This window comes from Lactuca sativa, chromosome 7 (assembly GCF_002870075.4).
Source record: "Lactuca sativa cultivar Salinas chromosome 7, Lsat_Salinas_v11, whole genome shotgun sequence".
NCBI classification, from domain to species: domain Eukaryota; kingdom Viridiplantae; phylum Streptophyta; class Magnoliopsida; order Asterales; family Asteraceae; genus Lactuca; species Lactuca sativa.
This window is the reverse complement of record NC_056629.2, coordinates 155,890,687-155,912,820: the sequence shown is the minus strand read 5'-3', so window position 1 is coordinate 155,912,820 and position 22,134 is coordinate 155,890,687. Positions and strand designations below refer to the sequence as shown.

General features: G+C 37.2%; 1 protein-coding gene and 1 pseudogene across 1 annotated transcript; both read right to left on the bottom strand.

Annotated features, from left to right (window-relative positions):
* Positions 1–797: 797 nt before the first annotated feature.
* Positions 798–3,323, bottom strand: LOC128127056 (vegetative cell wall protein gp1-like). Its single transcript, XM_052765307.1, has 2 exons — positions 1,853–3,323; positions 798–1,660 (listed from the first exon to the last, which is right to left on the bottom strand). Exons 1-2 carry the CDS (start codon positions 3,000–3,002, stop codon positions 897–899), a joined length of 1,914 nt encoding a protein of 637 aa, XP_052621267.1. The 5' UTR covers positions 3,003–3,323; the 3' UTR covers positions 798–896.
* A 13,386-nt stretch (positions 3,324–16,709) lies between these two features.
* LOC111900118 (COPII coat assembly protein sec16-like) lies at positions 16,710–19,819 on the bottom strand (annotated as a pseudogene).
* Between the last annotated feature and the right edge of the window lie 2,315 nt (positions 19,820–22,134).

Here is a 22,134-nt window from a genome sequence, read left to right as displayed (position 1 = left end):
CTCTCTCTCTCTCTCTCTCTCTCTCTCTCTCTCTCTCTCTCTCTCTCTCTCTCTCTCTCTCTCTCTCTCTCTCTCTCTCTCTCTCTCTCTCTCTCTCTCTCTCTCTCTCTCTCTCTCTCTCTCTCTCTCGACGAATTTCCGTCCAGAGTACCTCCGGCCACTCGTCTTCACCGCCGACGACACCGGAGGTTTGACCACCTGCGACGACGTCTATTGCGACGCCCGTCCACCATAGTTACAGGTAAGGGTTTTTTTCCGTTTTTTTTTTCTTAATATTGATTGTTTTCCAGTGACCACGTCGACTTCCCACTTCCACCCATTAGCGACTTACTACTTCTGGCCACCACACCACCCACCGCCACAAAAAAGGTAAGTTTTTTTTTCTATTGTTTTTTTTGGTTGGATATTGTTGTATGAAAATGTGAAATTTGATATATCTTGTTTGATTTCATGTTTATAATTCTTTGAAAATGCCTACTATGATGAATGATGAAATTTGTTGGGCATGATTGTTTGATTTTGTATTTAGATTTGTATTTATTTGTATGAAACTGGATTTGGATGTAATCTATGTTTAATTGTATGAAATTGGAATATGAAAGTGGTATTGTACGTGTAAAATGAAATGGAAATTGGAATTGAATTTATTGTATACAGTATCAGTATGTAGTATGAGTATGTGATACTTAGGTTTAATTAATACTTTGAGTGTATAAAAATATTGTATTGGAAATTGGAATTGAATTGTTGTATAAGTATTGTAATAATTAGTAACAAGATCAAGAAAAGTCTAGCTATCTTGGAAAAGGTTCCTTCATTTTATTATTAATTTTTTATTACACCATCAAACGACATAGTAAATATATAAGTATTGTAATATCAAGAACAAGAAAAGTCTATCTCTTGCATACGACGCCTCGCCCTTCTATACCGCTTTGGCAACTCAAGCTTGGCAACTGCAAGTTCAACGAAGAACTGTCTTCCTGGCTACCCTTAAATTTAGCAACAGAACAATCAGTTGCAAATGAATTGGTACTCACAAACTTACTATCTCCTCCCATCACAGACATTAATACCCCCATCTTCACCTTGCTCACATAGTCATTCCTATAAGTTTGTCCAAGAACTCCATCCACTTCGTTACTCAAGGAGAAGAACTTGAACTTCAGATCGAGATGGGCAAAGCAATCGTCACTGGTTATATCATACTTATGGATTCTTGATTCTTCTTTTGTTATGGGAACCACTTTGGCTGTGATCCTGAAGAGGTTTTCAACTTCAACAATGATATGATTGTTGTCATCAATCCTAGTGATTGATGTCGTAGAAGATTGCCATTTGGCACCTTCGGTTTTTGGGAGAAAGATGTTTTCCCCATCAAATGTAACAGAGATTCGATCAATGGTGTCATCCCAAGAAGAAGTCTTTTGCGCACTGAGTTGTACTTTGTGGTTGTCGAAAAGAATCCCAATAGATTGGACCCAAGTAAAGTCTCTCCCCATGTTTCTGTTTCTCTTGCCAATGAAGTGGCCATTGATGTGGAGGTTGTTATCGGCAACAAGGCAGAAATCTTGATCCTTCTTTCCATGGAAGTAGAAAGTGATGCCATCACCACCAATGAAACGAGGATCTTGACACACTGCTCCAGGCATATCACAATCTGTACAAGACAAATATAGAAGCACTTAGAGATCAAATGATAGTTGTGTTAACCTAATATTTAACCATAAAGCATGCATTTGTAAATGATGGAATTAAACCTCAATAATTTGATGTCAATGTGAATCTTCACATACATGATTTTTTTAGTATTTATAAATAAAATGAAAAATGAGAGTTATGAATAACTTACTGCAAACTGGCTTGCAAGTAACACAATCAACTTCACATTGACCAGGACAAGAAGCAGGGCAGACATGTTCGGAGGCGTAGCAATTTGGGTAGTTTTGGTTTTTGCATTTAACTTTTTTTGTTTTAGAAGGTGGAGCAGACCATGTAGGAGGCACGTGTGAGGATGGTGTTGGTGTTGGAGGTGTGGACCCTGTTGTTGGTGAAGGGGTGGTGGGAGGTGGTGTGGATGGTGTTTGTGCTGGAGGTGTGGACCCTGTTGTTGGTGAAGGGGTGGTGGGAGGTGGAGTGGATGGACTTGGTGTTGTAGGTGTGGACTCTATTGGTGGTGAAGGGTAGGTGGGAGCTGGTGAGGATGGTGTTGGTGTTGGAGTTGTGGATGTCGGTGGTGAAGGGGTGGTGGGAGATGGTGTGGATGAAGTTGGTGTTGTAGGTGTGGACTCTGGTGGTGGTGAAAGGGATGTGGGAGTTGGTGAGGATGGTGTTGGTGTTGGAGTTGTGGATATCGGTGGTGAAGGGGTGGTGGGAGGTGGTGTGGATGGCGTTGATGTTGGAGGTGTGGACTCTATTGGTGGTGAAGGGGTGGTGGGTGGTGGTATGGATGTTGTTGGTGTTGGTGGTGTGGACTCTGTTGGTGATGAAGGGGTGGTGGTGTGGGGTGGTGAGGATGGTGTTGGTGTCGTAGGTGTGTATTCTGTTGGTGGAGAAGGGGTGGTTGGAGGTGGTGAGGAGGGAGTTGGTGGTGAAGGGGTTGGTGGAGGTGGTGATGATGACGGTGTTGGTGTTGGAGGTGTGGGCTCTATCGGTGGAGAAGGAGAGGTTGGTGGTGTGGACGCTGTTGGTGGTGAAGGTGTGGTGGGAGGTGGTGACGATGGTGTTGGGGGTTTCAATGTTGGTGTTGGAGGTGTGTACACTGGTGGTGATGGTGCAATGTCGCCACCACAAACAGGTTTGCACGATTGACAATTAACAGTGCAGCTATCTGGACAAAACTTAGGACAAACATGCACCAAATTATGACATTCTTTGTAACTCGGGTCCTTACAAGTTGCATGGCTAGGGTTGTTAATTCCTGGTGGAGTTTGTGCCTCAGCAAGAGCCACCAGTATGAATATCACAACTAACATAACATGACAAACCATCGACTGAGCCATTGCAGCCCAGACTAGAAGAAACTCGAAAAATTTTGAACTGCTATGTTGTAAAAAGTTATACTCAATTGTTATCTTATCTATATATTGAATTGGTGCTTATTGACACTCCCTGTCTCTCTATTTATAGTCAAAAGAAACCATGAACCTCCAAATTAAAACCAGTAATGTAATAGTTAAGTACGTTCAGTTCAAGCCTCAAGGTATCTTACAACCCCATCATATTGCTTTTAGTGTAAATTTGGCATCCCTTGGCACATGCAACACTTTGTAAAAATAGAATCCAGCTTGTGGAATACTCCACCAATGTTAACCAGCATATAGGAGGGCACCAATTGTGACTCAGCTTGCATCGCAACATACCATTCAGTAAAAAAAAAACGATTAGTATTAGCGATGACAACAAGGATGGTGAAAAGGGAAATAAATGGTAGAATTGACAATGGAAAGCCACTTTTTTGGTGATGTTCGGGTGTTCCCCATCTTAAATTAACCTTGGGGACATAATTAACACAGGAAACACTCCATGTAAACAAATTTTGTATTCTAATCCTATTACAAATAAAGATATATTGTACTCTGTGAATCCGGATAGATAGGTTAATGGGGAAATTTCAATAACAGGTTGATGGTTCAAATATGGTTTAAGAGTAGGGTTTAATGTGAAGTCTTCTAAAAAAATTAGTTAAATGATGAAACGGGAGAAAAGTGTTGAAGTGTTGATTAAACGGATGTAGCTGCATCCATCCTCTTTGTCACCTTTACCATACATTACTTGAAGAGAAAGAATTAAATGTCATCCGAAAAATAAGTAAAAGTAACATAAGATGAATTAAAACCGAGGCTTCCAAAAACTATCAATAAATTGAAGTAACTTATAGTATAAAGATACCCTTTTTCTCTATGCATTGACTTTTATTAGTAGTGTCTCCAAGAACCGGCCATCCCATATTATATTGATCATAATGTTTGTTGGCATCTTAAATGTCACCTACTCATCACGGTGAATGACTACAAAAATACAAGCTATACTTTTATTGACTTTTTTACTTTTACATAGGGAATACCTCACACTTATATCACTCAAAACTTATATTATCCGAGATCTAAAAGTTCGTATAACAAAGAACAAAGTCTCTCTCTCTCTCTCTCTCTCTCTCTCTCTCTCTCTCTCTCTCTCTCTCTCTATATATATATATATATATATATATATATATATATATATATATATATATATATATATAGGGTTAGGTTCATTTATGACGGCCTAATTTTGTGAGACCGTAAGACGCATTTTTTTATTTTTTTTTATTTTTTTTAGTTAATTCAAGTTCCGAAAATAATATTTAAATTTTTTTTTTGGATTTTTCCATTTATTTTACATTTTAAAATTATTTTTTAGAAATATATGTACAATGTAATATTCTATTAGAATATTTCACGTATTTTAAAAAAAAAAAGTGGGATATTTTATTTATTTATTTATTTATTTTTAGTTAATTCAAGTTCCGAAAATAATATTTAAAAAAAGAATTTTTGGATTTTTCTATTTATTTTGCATTTTAAAATTATTTTTAGATTTGGTCTCACGGTCTCATAAAATTAGAATAGTCTCAAATGAATCTGAACTTATATATATATATATATATATATATATATATATATATATATATATATATATATATATATATATATATATATATATATATATATATATATATATATATATATATATATATATATATATATATACGTTCTAAAGCCCGTACAAATTAGCACGATCCATGGAAGTTAATCAAAGTAAAGAAATGAAAGTGCATTGCTATTATCAATAAAGATATGTATCACACATTGCTATTGTTGGTAAAAATGAAGTACTCTATTTATAATAAATATATCTATCATGTTGCAAGAACATTATTTATGTTTCAGAAAAGTGCTTGAAATCTGGAACTTCAACACGGTTGAGTTTAAGGCAAAGGAATCACTCTCCCTCCCTTTGGAGTACCCTCAAAAAATGACAAAATAATAATATAAAAGTAGGTCAAATTCTTTTAACCAAATAATATATACATGCTCGAAGAGTTCCATAAAGATCATATGGCTTTTATTCCTTCTTTAAATGACACCTCTTGCAATTTTAATGATACATGTGGACGTTATTTCAATTTTAAGAATTTAATACATGGGTAAATTCAAGAAAAAATAATAAACTTTCATTGATTTATGTATTATATTGCCTTACATTCATTCTTTCTATTACAGCGTTGCACCTGAGCACCTCTATCATTTGTTTTTAAGGCTATATAAAATAATCTACGAAATTAGAGCATTATACTTTCGGTTACTTTTCTTATTCACGTTTCTTATTTAGACATTATATTGACAAATGATTCTCATACTAACTAATTAATTCCTTATTACAAAGAGTACATCTGGTTAATTCAAAAATAGCAATGTATTTGAGTTGGTTTGATTATCATAGCATCCTACTTTTGTTTTTTCTTATTACACCATTCAACTTTGAAAGTACGACGCTATAGTTGGGTAGATTTTTCAAAAGATAACATCTTGATATAAATGGAATTACAATGACACATAAAACTTGACAATATAAAGTGATACTCACAATTTGAGGTCCATGCCATCAAGATCAACATTTAAGCTATGAAATACCACAACGAATATTAACATTTTTCAATTATTGAAACAGAATGAGTTGGCATTTCTAAGGTTTACTAGCCATATATCATTATGGTGGTTGGTGACAGAAAAGGTGGTCATGGCAGAGGTGATGGAGATGGTAGTCCTGCAGTCGGTTGATGGTGAAGATGGTAGTGGTGGTGATGGGTGGTGGCTGGTGTGTTGGTTGTGAAGGCGGTGTGGGAGAATGGAGGTGGTGGCATTGCATAATCATATATGAATATACCTATCCCGTCAAGCCGATACACCGGAGTACTAAAGCGGTAGATCAGAAATGTGTGACTGAGGTTTAACCTCAAAATCTCTTTTTTTTTAGAATCTCAAAGGAACCTACTTATATATATATATATATATATATATATATATATATATATATATATATATATATATATATAGGTTTAGGTTCTATGGAAAACAAAAAAAAACCCTAAAAATCATAAAAATACATAAAAAAAATACTTAGAGATCACAAAAAGAAAATTTTGAATTTTTTTTTTAAAAAATCGCAGGTTTTTGTTAAAGTTCGCTGAAAAAAAATAAAAAGTCAATATATATATATATATATATATATATATATATATATATATATATATATATATATATATATATATTGTAAAAAAAAAATCAAAATTTTTTTCACCGATTTTGTATAAAAAGCTGCGATTTTTTCAAAAAAAAGTTTTGTGATCTCTAAGTATTTTTTTTATGCATTTTTATGATTTTTAGGGGTTTTTTTATTTTCCAAATAACCCTTCCATAGATATATATATATATATATATATATATATATATATATATATATATATATATATATATATATATATATATATATATATATATATATATATATATGGGGAGAGAAAGAGAGAGAGGTTTCATGTATTCTAACTATCTATCATATGGACGTAAGAACCAATCAAATTTTAAGAAAAATTAAACTAATAATCTAAGGGTATAATGATAATTTTAATTATAATCTAAGGGTATTCACTTATGACAAATATCATCGCTGTCTTTCACATATAAAACACATCGGGTCGATTGTTTAACCCCATACCATCTCTTTCTTGATCCTAACACACCCACAATCGTGTGAGTTTGTCCCCTTCGCCAACTTCATCACAGTTGCTGAAACCCTAAGTTGTCAACGGAAACTAATGCCATCATACCATCTCTATCAACAGTTCCATCAAACTTCGCAACCATCATCAAATAGTTGTTGTCGTTGTCGCCTGCTAACATCCTCATCACAGTCGTTGATGGAACCCTAAGCTTCGGGTTTGTCTTTTTCCATTTCAGTTTTTTGATTATCATCTTCAGTTTCATCCCACCTTAATCGGAAACTAAGATTCAAGTTCATCTGATGAAAATTCTATTATATGTAGAAATCCAAAAATTGTGTGCCATAAGTAGGAGATACAATTGTTATGGGATAAATTGATTATGGTTTTTTTCCATTGTTATTTTTTTATTTGAAAAGAAAAGGGATTCTTACAAAAAAAAAAATTAAGAATATTTTTTAAGATTTTTGTTCGTTTGATTTTAGTTCTTACTTGTATTTTAAGTTCATTAGTTTTGATTTTAGTTCTTACTTGTATTTTAAGTTCATTAGAATAAAAGTGTAAACAGATTCTAAAAAAATATATATTAACATTTTACTATTATAATATTATGTTGTTCATCTCATTATGGGAGAATAAGCAAAGAATTATCTCATATTCCTTTTTACTCGACAAAACCACAAGCTTTCAAGATACAAGATTCTTTACTAGACAAAACCACAAGCTTTCAAGATACAAGATTCTTTAGTAGTATATGGTTGTCATTCTCACAGAACATCATTCTAACAGAATAAAATCAGTTATGTTTACAAATTACGTTAGAATTGTAATTGAATTAATTTTTAAATAGCTGGTTTTCTAATTTAATAGAATTACATATCCCCTAAAATCCAGAAAAGAGGTATGCGACTTTTGATGTTAGTGATATGGAAAACTTTGTTAATCGTGTATATGGTTGATTTTCGGCCATAGTCACTACAAGAAACCAAGCCTTTATCGGCGACACAAGCTTTTAGCAGTGAAAAATGGTAGAGTCGCCGCTAAAAGCCTATGTCGTTGGTAATTGTGTCGTCGCTAAACACTTTTCACCCGAATCCATGTTATCCACTTCTGATAGACCTCGGCCGTTCGATCGAGTATCTAATCCAACGATTGGGCCTTTTATCCGCACAAAACCAATACCGGCGACATTTTGTCGACGCTAAAAGTCGAAAAAGTCGCTGCTAGTAGTGGTCTAAAAAAAATGTGGTACCCTTCCCTCTAGATAGTCGTCGATGTTAACGTGTGTCACCGGTAAAGCCTACATAGTCGCCGCTCAGTGACGGAGCTTGAACATTCGAGTTGGGGGGCCGAAAGTAAAATACATAGAAAAAGTGGAGAATAGGGGGGGCCACAGTCAAATTTTTTAGTTTAAGGTCTAATATGTAAAAAAATTTAAAGTAAAGGGACTAGCTCTGAAAAAAAAAAACAGGGGGGGGGGGGGGGCACAGCCCCCCATGTCCTAATGAAGATCCGTCCCTGTCGCCGCTGAAGGCTATCGCAGATAAAAAAAAAAAAACGGATGCATTCTACTCTTTTGCTTCCTGTGTTCGCTCAAAACGTTGCTGCTCCTTCTTGCCCCATTTTCTGCGATCGATTCCAGCGATTCCAACAAGAAATCTCCCCACATTGTGAGATTAGGGATCAAAGGTGTTTAGGGTTTCAATTAAACGGGTTAACTCATGATTTCTAGCTCCATCTCGGGAAAAAAGGTAACTTGAAGTTCTTATATCTCTTTGTCTTTCTACGTTAACTTCGATTTCTAGCTCCATTTGATGATTAATTGCAAATTATTTTTCAATTTCAATGGTTTTGGTGGTTTTGTCTTTGGGTTTATGGGTGAGGGTATTTTCCGGTCGAGACCAATTTTTCCGACGACACTATTACCGGCAACCAAAATCGATGATTAAAAAAAAATTATTAAAAAATAAAAATTGTTATTACCGGCGACTTCATCATTACTGGCAACTATGTCATTAGCAGCGACTCTAGTCTTTAGCAGCGACATACTCATTAGCGGCGACAAGTTGATTAATAACGACGAAGTAGTAGCAGAGATTACCGGTGGCGTGTCGCCGCTATTATCATTACCGGCGACAATGAGACCCTTTAGCGGCGACTTTTGTCGCCGCTAATTGCCTTTTTCCTTGTAGTGAGTCTTGATCTTAGAGAAGTAATTGTTCATGTTGAGGTCTCCCACGGTGATAACATGGAACTCGTTATCGGCTTGAGTTTCCTTCACTTCTTTTTTAAAGAAAAAAAGGTTTTGAAGGCGGATCCACATGTCGCTGGCCAAACATCATTTGTGAGCAACATTTGAAGCAAAACGGGTGATATCGAGGTCGAGGATAAGAGGTATGCAACTTTTTGATGTTAGTGATCTGGAACACTTTGGTGATCGCGTTTGTGGTTGATTTTCAGTTATGGTGGCCGAGGGGCAGAGGACATTCAAATAGAATAGGTCAAAAGGAGATTAGGTAAAAAAAGATTATATAGTAAGGAAATACGGATAAGATACTGATACCTTGTTAATCTTGTAATCTGATTGCCACGAATAATACAAACATTTATACAAAATACAAACAAGGGAAAGAGGTTGTACGTTAAACAAAAACGATGGGTTCTAGGAGAGCCCAATACAACTATACATACATATACTCTAACACATAAAGGTCTTCCAAAGACCAATAAGGAGGCATTCCTATCTTTACATACCAAACTTGATTTTACTAGAATTTCGTCATCCATTCCACCAAGCTTATGAACCAGTTGTTCCAAGTCTTGAACACATTCCTATTTTAGTTTAATTCATGTTCTTTACATTGAAGTTCTAGCATAACAAATATACGCCTTATATACGAAATTGACACATCATGAATTCCTTAAGCCACTATGAACTCATACATATTTTTCGACAAGTCGGATGATTTAACTTCGCCCCGAACACATATTTCACTTAATTTTTTGTCGGAGTATGTGTGGTTGTTAATCATCGGCATGAGTTTCTTTGAAGCTCCGCCCTTGTCCTAAACATCATTGTCACTATGTTTTTTTATAGTTTCTTTTAAGCCCGTCGGCATAAGTCACCCCTCCTTCCTTTCTTTCATCATCATGACGCTTCTCGAATTTTTAGGCTTTATAATGATACTTTTCAAATTCTTATCAACCCTCCCATCATTTAAGTTACTTATATACATTACGCGAAACTTGAAGGATCCCAACCAAATGGCATTCAACTTCTCTTCAAACATCATGATTATATCTTGCTCAACCCCATGAATCTCACGAAGCTGATTTTTTTTAATAAATTTATTTTCCTAGTTATGAAAACATCAACGATGTTCCCAATCCCTCTAAAAAGTTTTCCACAAGATGGATTTTGTGCAATCTTCGGGAAAGTTTGTGAAGAAGAAGGTAACTACTTTGTTTCTAATGGAATCATTGATCACGATTGGGAGCCTACATGAGACTCGTACTCCACCGACGTTTCATTATTTTACAACATTAAATGCATACGTTACTATTATTTTTCTTACGAGACTTCATAAACTTTTATTTTTAAATACATTCTAAAAGGAATATTTAGTGATTGATATGTTTAATGCATCATTTTTTTTTTGTGATTGATATGTTTAATGCATCATTTCTTTTTTCAATATCATCCTTTGATTTTGACATTTATCATGATTTAGTGAGTATGAGGATAAATAAGAGAATTGAGTACGTATGAAAATATTGAACATCTGATTCTAAAATAGTATATAAGTTTTCATTTATCACATATACACAAAGTTTATTTATTCTCATTCATTTTTTACAACTTTCGTACTTAAAATGCTTTAGTGATAATGTCTTACGAGATCTTATTAACTTTCAATGTTTTTTTACCATTTTCAAACCACTTTATGTCAATATTAATCAAGAACCTTCAATAACTATTACCAATGTTTTTATGCTACATTCATCACTAATTCGTCTCTTTTTGATAGTCGGTATTGTTGTAGTAAAATAAAAATTATCAAAATTAAATATTCACATTTTATTTCGTAGTTTTAAGTTGTAATTAATATCAACAATGTGAGATATAAAATTAAATCATGGTTTTCGTCTTAACAACATAAATGTTATAACACCTATCTTGTAACAAAAGCTGTAGAATTGAAATTATCATCATCTGGATCTCATCTCTAAGCTTCTTAAAATTCCACCTTAGTGTGCACAACTTCAAAACGACATGAAAAAAAGCATTTCAAATGGTTGTCTTATGTTCAATTCTCACATGCTTCAACTCGTTTTTTTTAACAACAATTCCATTCAAGGAAACAACCAATATATATAGCAAAGAGCTAGAGGGATCGAGAGGACAGACACAGATCACATGCTTCAACTTGTGAATGGGATAGTTTATAAGTATTAGACTAGCTCTTTATTTGTATAGTCTTTTATTCATTGTTGTATACTTGAGGGGTTTATATGTATCTTTATTAATTATATATATATATATATATATATATATATATATATATATATATATATATATATATATATATATATATATAGCTAGGTTATAATGTGGATGAACAATTATTGTGGGGACGTGTGGACAGTGCTATTCTATGAGAGTTAGTAAGAGAGTAAGTTGTTTAATAATGCGAATACGTTTGACCTTACAAAAATATCGTCATTTTCATGCATTCTCACTAATTCTTATTAATTTTTGTTCTCATACATCGTTTTTCACTCATTTTAATTCTGATAGAATACAGCTCAATAAACATTCTGGCAGAATAAGAATAATAATAAAAAGTCTATAATAGCTTTATAGACGATTTAATTAGTAAGAATGTGTGTGTTAATGACCATAGTTATGTAAGACTGAACGTATTTATATTATCAAACAACATATTTTCTTTGTTATTCTCACAGAATAACATTGTCCATACGTGCGCACAATAGATATCAATCCATATTTGAACCCAGCTCTCTCTCTCTCTCTCTCTCTCTCTCTCTCTATATATATATATATATATATATATATATATATATATATATATATATATATATATATATATATATACATATATAAAAGATAACCCCCATGCCTCTTGGTGTGGAAAGCTCATTATTTCATGGTATCAAGCCAACAACCCCTCCCTTCCCCTCATAGGTGGACCTACAATGGGGGCAGTGGGGGCACTTCCCCCCATAACAAAAAATACTAATAATACAAAATAGGTATATTTTAAAAAAAAAATTATTTTGCCTTTTCAAAATAACATATTTTTACTCTTAAATTTTTTTTTTGCCCCCACAAAGGAAATTAAATTATTTTTTGCCCCCTCTTCGAAAAAATTATGGGTCCACCCCTGCTTCCCCTCCTTACCTATCAACATTTCCTTGCTCACGTTGATGGCTCCTCCACAACCCCTCTTTCCCACCATTTGGTTGAGGAAAAGTAGGTTGAGAACCCTGCTTTTGTGGAATGGCATGTCGCAGATCAACGGGCCGTTATCCTTCTTCAAGTCTCCCACACGGAAGAAGCATTTTCTGAGGTCGTAGGACTCTCTTCCACTCATGCTATATGGACCGCTTTTGAATCTGCCTATGGAACTCTTCCATGGAATTGGTACAAAATCTTTGTGATCAACGTCGACATCTCCACCGTCTCTGAATATGGACAGAAATTTAAGGCGATTTGTGATCAATTTCCGGTTATCGGGCAAGCCGTTGACGAATCTGATAAAAATCATTAGTTCTTATGTGGCCTTGGCGGCGCTTTTGAGGCTTTTTCCATTGGGGTTCGGACCTCTCGGTTCACTCACACTTTTCAGGACCTCCTTGCTCAAGCCGGAGGTCATGAGCTCTTCATGAAATCCATCTACATGATCTCCTTACCCACCGTCGCCTTCACTGCTAAATCAGCGCCCATCGGGGCTGCTGCCTCGGTTTCTTCTAGTCAGGGTCGGGGTGGTGACTCTGATGGCCGTGGTAGTCCTCGTGGTGGTCATGGTCGTGGCCTCCGGCCACCCCATTGCCATGTAACATCCGGAATTTCAGGTATTATATTTATTAGTTGAATTTCAAGTTTTGTGGAAAAACTCGGCGAGTTGATGCGTAGACTCGCCGAGTAGAGACGCAAATCATTATCCGAGTGGATAGCTGGACTCGGCGAGTCCACGTTGTTTAATGAAACCCTAATTCCTTGGGTTTGGGGCCTATTTAAGGGGCCTTATGGCCGTCATTTGCGGCTACCAGACCCCAGAGAGAAACCCTAAGTGAGCTAGAGCGTCTGTGAGAGGAAAGGAGCCATTTCTTAATCATTGCTAGTGTTTTTGCAAATAGAATAGGACCAAGACAAGAGGTGGCTGAAGAGGGTGCTATTCCAGTGAATCCAGGGCTCAGAGACTTCATTTTGAGGTATTCATTCGACCCTTCTTCAGTTTATGGTGTAATTCTTAGAGTTAGGGCTTTTTAGCCCCTTTAGAGGATGGTTATATGGAGTAATTGGTCCCCTCTCGTGTTGGTGCTGTAGATCTGGACCCAAAGAGGTCCATAAGCCCTTTTCCCTTGAGCTTTATGAGTGTTAATGGGGGTTATGAGCTTTGGATTTCATTTTAGAGGTCATATCCTCAGATAAGGCCTTTGAGCCTTTGCATGAGCACCAAGATGTTAGCTTTACGTGATTATAATGCTTTGGGAAGCTAGATCTACGGTTTAGAGGAGCGGATCTGACCTCAGGAGGTCAGTTCAGCTTGAGCATGGCATGAACTCGCCGAGTCCAATAGCCGACTCGATGAGTAGGACGAGGGTTTTCCCGATAATCACACAGTTGGTGACTCACTGAGTTGGGGAAGTGACTCGGTGAGTCAGAGGGAATCTAGAGGACAGAGTGCCCAATGGTACTCGCCGAGTTAGGAGCCGGACTTGGCGAGTTGGGTCGGTACATTTCATAGATTGTGATCAGTGATGATTTGCAGAGTTGAGGATTGACTCAGTAAGTCGAATAAGGACTAGGAGAGTGAAGAAAATGTGTGGACTCGCCGAGTCACACTTGTGCACTCGGCGAGTTTGGTCAAGCTTGACCGTTGACTTCGTTGACTTTTAGGGTTAGTCAATGTTTGGACCTTAGAGTCATCGGAAGGGTAGGATAGTCTTTTACCCTTCCTAGAGGATGTATAGAGAGAGAGAGAGATTAGCCTAACCCTGAGGGTTGTATTAATTAGAGTATTTATTTCATGTGATTAGGCAGGGGCTAGACCAGAGTTTACCGAGTCAGAGATTTACTGAGATATCCGAGGTGAGTCTTCTCACTATACTTTACCTTGAGTAGGTAATCGGAGTTGTGTGATACAGTGTTTGTATGTTGTATATTTGTTATGTGTTGCACTGCATTATTCTATGTGATTTATGATGTGCATGTTTACAGAGTTAGATCATGAAGGTTCACAGAGATAGAACCTGAGGGTTCACAGAGTTTGGGTGCACAGACCCACATATTTTTAGCCTCGAGTGGCTAATATGTGTTATATATGGTATTTTGGGGAACTCACTAAGCTTTGTGCTTACAGTGTTTCGTGTTATGTGTTTCAGGTACTAGTGAGGATCGCGGGAAGGCGCCGACTTGATCGGTACACACACGGGATTTTTATGTTATGAGATCTTGGGATTGATATATGTTATGAATTGAGTTTTAAACAATGATGTTTTTTATAAATAATGAATGAATTATGTTTTTATAAAATGCGAAAAATTGTTTTGAAATTTACGGTGTTACATGCCAACTATGCCGACAAAACTGTCATTTTGCTAATGCTTGTTTACAACTTCCGACAGTTGCTTCTAAGTCCGCCCCTAGTGAATCCGATTTAGCCAAAGCCTTCTTTGCAAATTGTCGTGTGACCCCACCCGGCCCGTATTGGTATGTTGATTCTGGTGCCTCGGACCACATGGTTTCTTCTTCGAGCTCGGTCACTAAACCCCACCCTTTTGTTGGTGATAGATCAGTTCATTTCGGTAATGGTAATACTCTTCCCATTACTACTATTGGGACTTCCTTCCTTCCCAATGGTATTCGATTGCGGGAAATTTTGGTGGTCCCTCGTCTTACTAAAAAATTATTGTCTATTAGCAAGTTAACATATGATAACAACGTGGATGTGCTTTTCTCCAACCATTTGTTTTACATTCAGGATCAGGCAACGAAACAAGTTCTGTCTCAAGCAATGTGTGATCGGGGGCTTTATGTTCTTACAAATAAATTAGTGGCTTGTGCATTTTTTTGCTAAGAATTGACCCAGGGCGTCTATTGAATTATGGCACTCACGTTTAGGGAATGTGTCTTTTGATGTTATTTCTATATTAATAAACTTGGTCATGTGTTGGTTTCTTCTATTTTACCTAAACCGGTTACTTGTTCTCTTTGCCAACTTGCTAAGTCTCATTGGTTGCCTTTTGACAATAATGACCAACGTGATGACCATGTTTTAGATTTGATCCATTGTAATATTTGGGGTCCTTCCCCGGTTGATTCGGTTGCATCATACCGATATTATGTCACCTTTTTGGATGATTTCTCCCAGTTTACATCGCTTTACCCGCTCAAGTCTAAATCGAATTTTTTTTAGCATTTTCGAGATATTTATCGCCTTTTTAGAGACTCCATTCTCTACCAAAATTAAAGTTTTTCAAAGTGACGGGGGTACGGAATTTCTAAATAATAAAGTAGAGGCGTTATTAAATAAACATGGTATATTTCATCGCATCTCATGCCTGTATACCCCCCCAACAAAATGGGTGGGTTGAACACAAACATCGTCACATTGTGGAGACAGGCCTCGCCATGATGTTTCACACTCACATTCAAATTTCTTATTGGGATCATGCTTTTAGCTCCGCCGTGTATGTTATTAATCGTCTCCCCACGAGGTGTTGTCCATGAAATCCCCATTTGAGGTCTTATTCGGACGGGTGCCATCTTATGAGAATTTTTGCATTTTTTGGTGTCAAGTCTATCCATATTTCTGTGACTATGTGGACCATAAGCTTTCTCCGTGGAGCATAACTTGTGTTTTTATGGGTTATCACACTCAATATAAAGGCTACTTGTGTGTCAATCGGGTTTTGACACGGGTTTTTGTTACCCACCATGCTCGGTTTGATGAAGAGTGCTTCCCGTTTCGTGACACCCACACAAATGCTCCTATTGGGTCCTTAACCTTACACACATTTCTTGGCGATCAACGCCCCACCGTTCTAGTCCCCGATGACGCTGTCCCGGCCTCTCCAAGTACCCCAGGACTCGCTGCCCCTTCTCCTTGTGCTGTGTGTGCGGATTTGGATCCGCCAGCTCCCTCGGTAGCGACTCCTGCATCTGAATCCCTTACTGCTACTTCACCGGAACCCGAGTTCGAGTCGCCTTCCGGGTATGACTCTGAACCGACCACTGGTCCTCCTTCTGAAACCACCTTCGAGTCTGGGTCGATGTCTGATTCCGAGCCTGATATGCCTCCGACCTCCCGTTCGCCCCCACCTTCGCATCCGATGACCACGCATGCCAAAGCCGAGATTTTTAAACCACGATACCGTACTGATTTGGAACATTTAACTTCTCATGGCTTGTTTTCGTAGGTCTTTTCTGCTGATATTCCCTCATCCTATTCCACTGCTTTGCGTGATCCTAAATGGTGTGAAGTGATGTGTTCCGAGATGGCGGCTCTTCATCATAATCAGACGTGGACTCTTGTTCCTCGTCCTACCCACGCTAATATTTTGGATTGCAGGTGGTTGTTTTGCACCAAATCTCGAGCCGATGGGACTATGGAGCGTCACAATGCTCGTCTCGTTGCTCAAAGGTTCAGTCAAGTTCCGGGTAAGGTTTTTTTATTTTTCAGTTTTTTTCTGATATCGATTGTTTTCCGGTGACCACGTCGACTTCCCACTTCCGCCCACTACCGACTTATTACTTCTGGCCACCACACCACCCACCGCCACAAAAAAGGTAAGTTTTTTTTTTGTTTTTTTTGGTTGGATATTGTTGTATGAAAATGTGAAATTTGATATATCTTGTTTGATTTCATGTTTATAATTCTTTGAAAATGCCTACTATGATGAATGATGAAATTTGTTGGGCATGATTTGTTTGATTTTGTATTTAGATTTGTATATATTTGTATTAAACTGGAATTGGATGTATTCTATGTTTAATTGTATGAAATTGGAATATGAAAGTGGTATTGCATGTGTAAAATGAAATGGAAATTGGAATTGAACGTATTGTATACAGTATGAGTATGTGATATTTAGGTTTGATTAATACTTTGAGTGTATAAATTTGTATCTATTGGAATTCTAGTATATATGTATGAAATTGGAATTGTTGTATAAGTATTGTAATAACTAGTAACAAGATCAAGAAAACTCTAGCTATCTTGGAAAAGGTTCCTTCATTTTATTATTAATTCTTTATTACACCATCAAAAGACGTAGTAAAAATATAAGTATTGTAATATCAAGAACAAGAAAAGTCTATCTCTTGCATACGACGCCTCGCCCTTCTATGCCGCTTTGGCAGCTCAAGCCTGGCAACTGCAAGTTCAATGAAGAACCGTCTTCCTGGCTACCCTTAAACTTAGCAACAGAACAATCAGTTGCAAATGAATTGGTACTCACAAACTTGCTATATCCTCCCATCACAGGCATTAACACCCCCATCTTCACCTTGCTCACATAGTCATTCCTATAAGTCTGCCCAAGAACTCCGTCCACTTCATTACTCAAGGAGAAGAACTTGAACTTCAGATTGAGATGGGCAAAGCAATCGTCATTGGTTATATCATACTTATGGATTCTTGATTCTTCTTTTGTTATTGGAACCACTTTGGCTGTGATACTGAAGAGGTTTTCAACTTCAAAAATGATATGGTTGGTGTCATGAATCCTAGTGATTGATGTCGTAGAAGATTGCCATTTGGCACCTTCGTTTTTTGGGAGAAAGATGTTTTCCCCCATCAAATGTAACAGAGATACGGTCAATGGTGTCATCCCAAGAGGAAGTCTTTTGCGCGCTGATTTGTACTTTGTGGTTATCAAAAAGAACCCCAATAGATTGGACCCAAGTAAAGTCTCTGCCCATGTTTTTGTTTCTCTTGCCAATGAAGTGGCCATTGATGTGGAGGTTGTTATCAGCAACAAGGCAAAAATCTTTATCCCTCTTTCCATGGAAGTAGAAAGTGATGCCATCACCACCAATGAAACGAGGATCTTGACACACTGCTCCAGGCATATCACAATCTGTAATTTACCAAATAGATATAAATCATTTATGAGATAAAATGCTACCTTAATGTAATATTTAACCATAGCATGCATGTGTAAATGACGGAATTAAATCTATTGGATAATGTCAATGTGACTCTTCATAAAACAAAATATTTAGTATTTAGAAATAAAATGAAAAAATAGAGTTATGAAGAACTTACTGCAAACTGGCTTGCAACTAACACAATCAACTTCAGATTGACCAGGACAAGAAGCAGGGCAAACATGCTCGAATGTGTAACATTTTGTGTAGTTGTGATTTTTGCACTTGACTTTCTTTGGCTGAGAAGGTGGAGTAGACCATGTAGGAGGTGCAGGTATGGATGGTGTTCGTGGTGTTGGTGGTGTCCACTCTTTTTGTGGTGTAGGGGTGGTGGGAGGTGGTGTGGATGGTATTGGTGTTGGAGGTGTGGACTCTGTTGGTGGTGAAGGGATGGTGGGAGGTGGTGAGGATGGTGTTGGTGTTGGTGTTGGAGGTGTAGACTCCGTTGGTGGTGATGGGGCAGTGGAAGGTGGTGTGGATGGTGTTGGTATCGGAGGTGTGGACTCTATTGGTGGTGAAGGGGTGGTAGGAGGTGGTGAAGATGGTGTTGGTGTCGGAGGTATGTATTTTGTTGGTGAAGGGGTGGTGGGAAGTGGTGTCGAAGGAGTTGGTGGTGAAGGGATTAGTGGAGGTGGTGATGACGGTGTTGGTGTTAGAGGTGTGGGGTGTATTGGTGGAGAAGGAGTAGTGGGTGGTATGGATTCTGTAGGTGGTGAAGGTATTGTGGGAGGTGGTGACGACGGTTTTGGTGCTAGAGGTGTGGACGGTGTTGGTGATGGAGGTGTGGACTCTATTGGTGGTGAAGGGGTGGTAGGAGGTGGTGAAGATGGTGTTGATGGCTAAGGTGTGTATTCTGTTGGTGGTGAAGGGGTGGTGGGAGGTGGTGAGGAGGGAGTTGGTGGTGAAGGGATTATTGGAGGTGGTGATGAAGGTGTTGGTGTAGGAGGTGTGAGGTCTATTGGTGGAGAAGGAGTAGTGGGTGGTGTGGACTTTGTAGGTGGTGAAGGTATTGTGGGAGGTGGTGAGGATGGTGTTGGTGCTAGAGGTGTGGACTCCGTTGGTGGTGATGGGGCAGTGGGAGGTGATGTGGATGGTGTTGGTGTAGGTGGTGTGGACTCTGTAGGTTGTGAAGGGGTGGTAGTAGGTGGTGAAGATTGTGTTGGTGTCGGAGGTGTGTATTTTGTTGGTGGTGAAGGGGTGGTGGGAGGTGGTGATGAGGAGAGAGTTGATGGTGAAGGGGTTGGTGGAGGTGGTGATGATGGTGTTGGTTTTGGAGGTGTAGGCTCTATTGGTGGAGAAGGAGTAGTGGGTGGTGTGGACTCTGTTGGAGGTGAAGGTGTGGTGGGAGGTGGTGCGGATGGTGTTGGAGAAGTGGACACTGGTGGTGAAGGAGTAACAGTGGGAGGTGTTTCTATCTCTGGCGGTGATGATGCAATATCGCCACCACAAACAGGTTTGCACGATTGACAATTAACAGTGCAGCTATCTGGACAAAACTTAGGACAAACATGCACCAAGTTATGACATTCTTTGTAACTCGGATCCTTACAAGTTGCATGACTAGGGTTGTTAATTCCAGGTGGAGTTTGTGCCTCACCAAGAACCACCAGAATGAACATGACAACCAGCGTAACATGACAAACCATCGACTGAACCATTGCAGCCCAGACTTAGAACTCTAAATAGTGTAAGGGAAAGGTCTACTGAATTGTTATCTATGTATTGAATTGGACAATTGGTGCTTATTGACACTGATAATCTCCATATATATAGTTAAATGAATGCATGCATCTCCATATATAATCTATCAGGTAACAGTTAAGTACCTTCAGTTCAAGGTATCTTTCAGACCCCTTCATACTGCTTTTTGTTAAATATTGCACATGCCACATGCAATACTTAATTTCTACAAACTGAATCCAGCTTGTGAGATACTACACCAATGTTAACGATCAATTAGAATGGCACCAATAGCGATTCAAGTTGTGGTAATCTTTATAAAAATAAAGTTGTATATATGGTAGTTTTTGAACCCAAATCGGTAGAATGAGTTTTTAACCTATTTCAATAAAAGTGAGTTCCTAGAGCTATATGTTTTCATTTGTGGAATTGATAAAGTACTAGAAGGAAATGAGTCAAACTATCAAAAGGTCACCCGAAATATACACAATTATATACCATCTTCAAAATCACTTTATATCAAAAATTCGTCAATATCTTGGTGATAGTTTTTACAATTCATATTTAAGATATTAGTAGTACTTTACACTACCAGTTTTGTCATCTATCACCACAAATAACATGATAAAGATAACAGACTTTAAATCATGGCTTCATAAAATCTCAAAATATTGAAGTATGTTGTAATACGAAGCGATCCATTTTCTATATTTCTATATGCATTGACTTCCAGGAGTAGCGTCTCCAAATAACAGTCATTTCATATTATATTTCCTCGTAGAATATGTTCATTATAAGCCATATATCTTAGTTTCACATGCTCATGAAAGTCAAAGTCATCTCATCAAACAACAAATGTGGTTTTTATTCTCATATAGGTGTTATTTTATGTGCATTATTGCCTTTAACATCCATGGCCTCCCTTCGTATCAAGTTTGTGTTTATATATATATATATATATATATATATATATATATATATATATATATATATATATATATATATATATATATATATATATATATATATATATATATATATATATATATATATATATATATATATATATATATATATATAAAAGGAGCGTTCAATCGAAAACATTTGAAAACAATTTTGGATATATACGACAAAGAGATTTCGAAAGGCTAGCAGTTGAGTCTGTTACCTATCTCAAAGAGAAGGCTTTGAATGTCATATGACTCCATCACGGATGAAAGCACGTGTGTGTGTGTGTGTGTGTGTGTGTGTGTGTGTGTGTGTGTGTGTGTGTGTGTATATATATATATATATATATATATATATATATATATATATATATATACTAGCCGTTTACCCGCGCAATGCGGCGGACGATAAATAGTTTGTTTCGACAATTAATTTCTTTTTGATGGAGAATGATTATTTTCAATTCAATCATTAGCTTGTTTTAGGAAACATGTCATATTAAAAATAAAGAAAATTCATGAAATGACCAAATTATAAGGTGTTGAGTATTTATTTGGATGAAAAAAGATCTGGTCAAAACCTTGGAAGAGAAGATTTATAGGAGTTTGTTTAAATTTTAATATTATTTTATTAGTGATTAGTTGTACAATTAGCTTAATGATTTGGACGTCTTAAAAAAATATTATTATTTTATTCAATCTATTTTTAGAAATAGTGGGATTTGTTTTATAAGATAATATATATATATATATATATATATATATATATATATATATATATATATATATATATATAATATACACGGAGCGTTCAATCGAAAACATTTGAAAACAATTTTGGACCACATAATTTTTATTAATTAAAATTACAAAATAATATTCATAAAAATCAAAAAAATAATTAAAAACAATTAAAAACTCATTAACCAACTCCACTCATCGCCACCAACTATCACCAACGTACCACCACAACTCACCACCACCCAGCATCCACCACCACTACCAACTATCCATCACCAAAACCTACAACCCACCACCTGTCATCACCACCCACCCAGCATCCACCACCACTACCAACTATCCATCACCAAAACCTACAACCCACCACCTGTCAGCACCACCCACCTTTACAAACCACCACCACCCATCACCCGCGACTATTACCCCCAACACCCACCACCACCAACCACCACCATGCCCCACCACCACCCACCATCACCACTACCCACCTATCACCCCCACCCACCCATCACCACCACCCCCACCACCACCCACTACCATCACCACTACCTATTACCATCATCACCACCCGCCACCTTCACCACCCACCATCACGACCACCACCA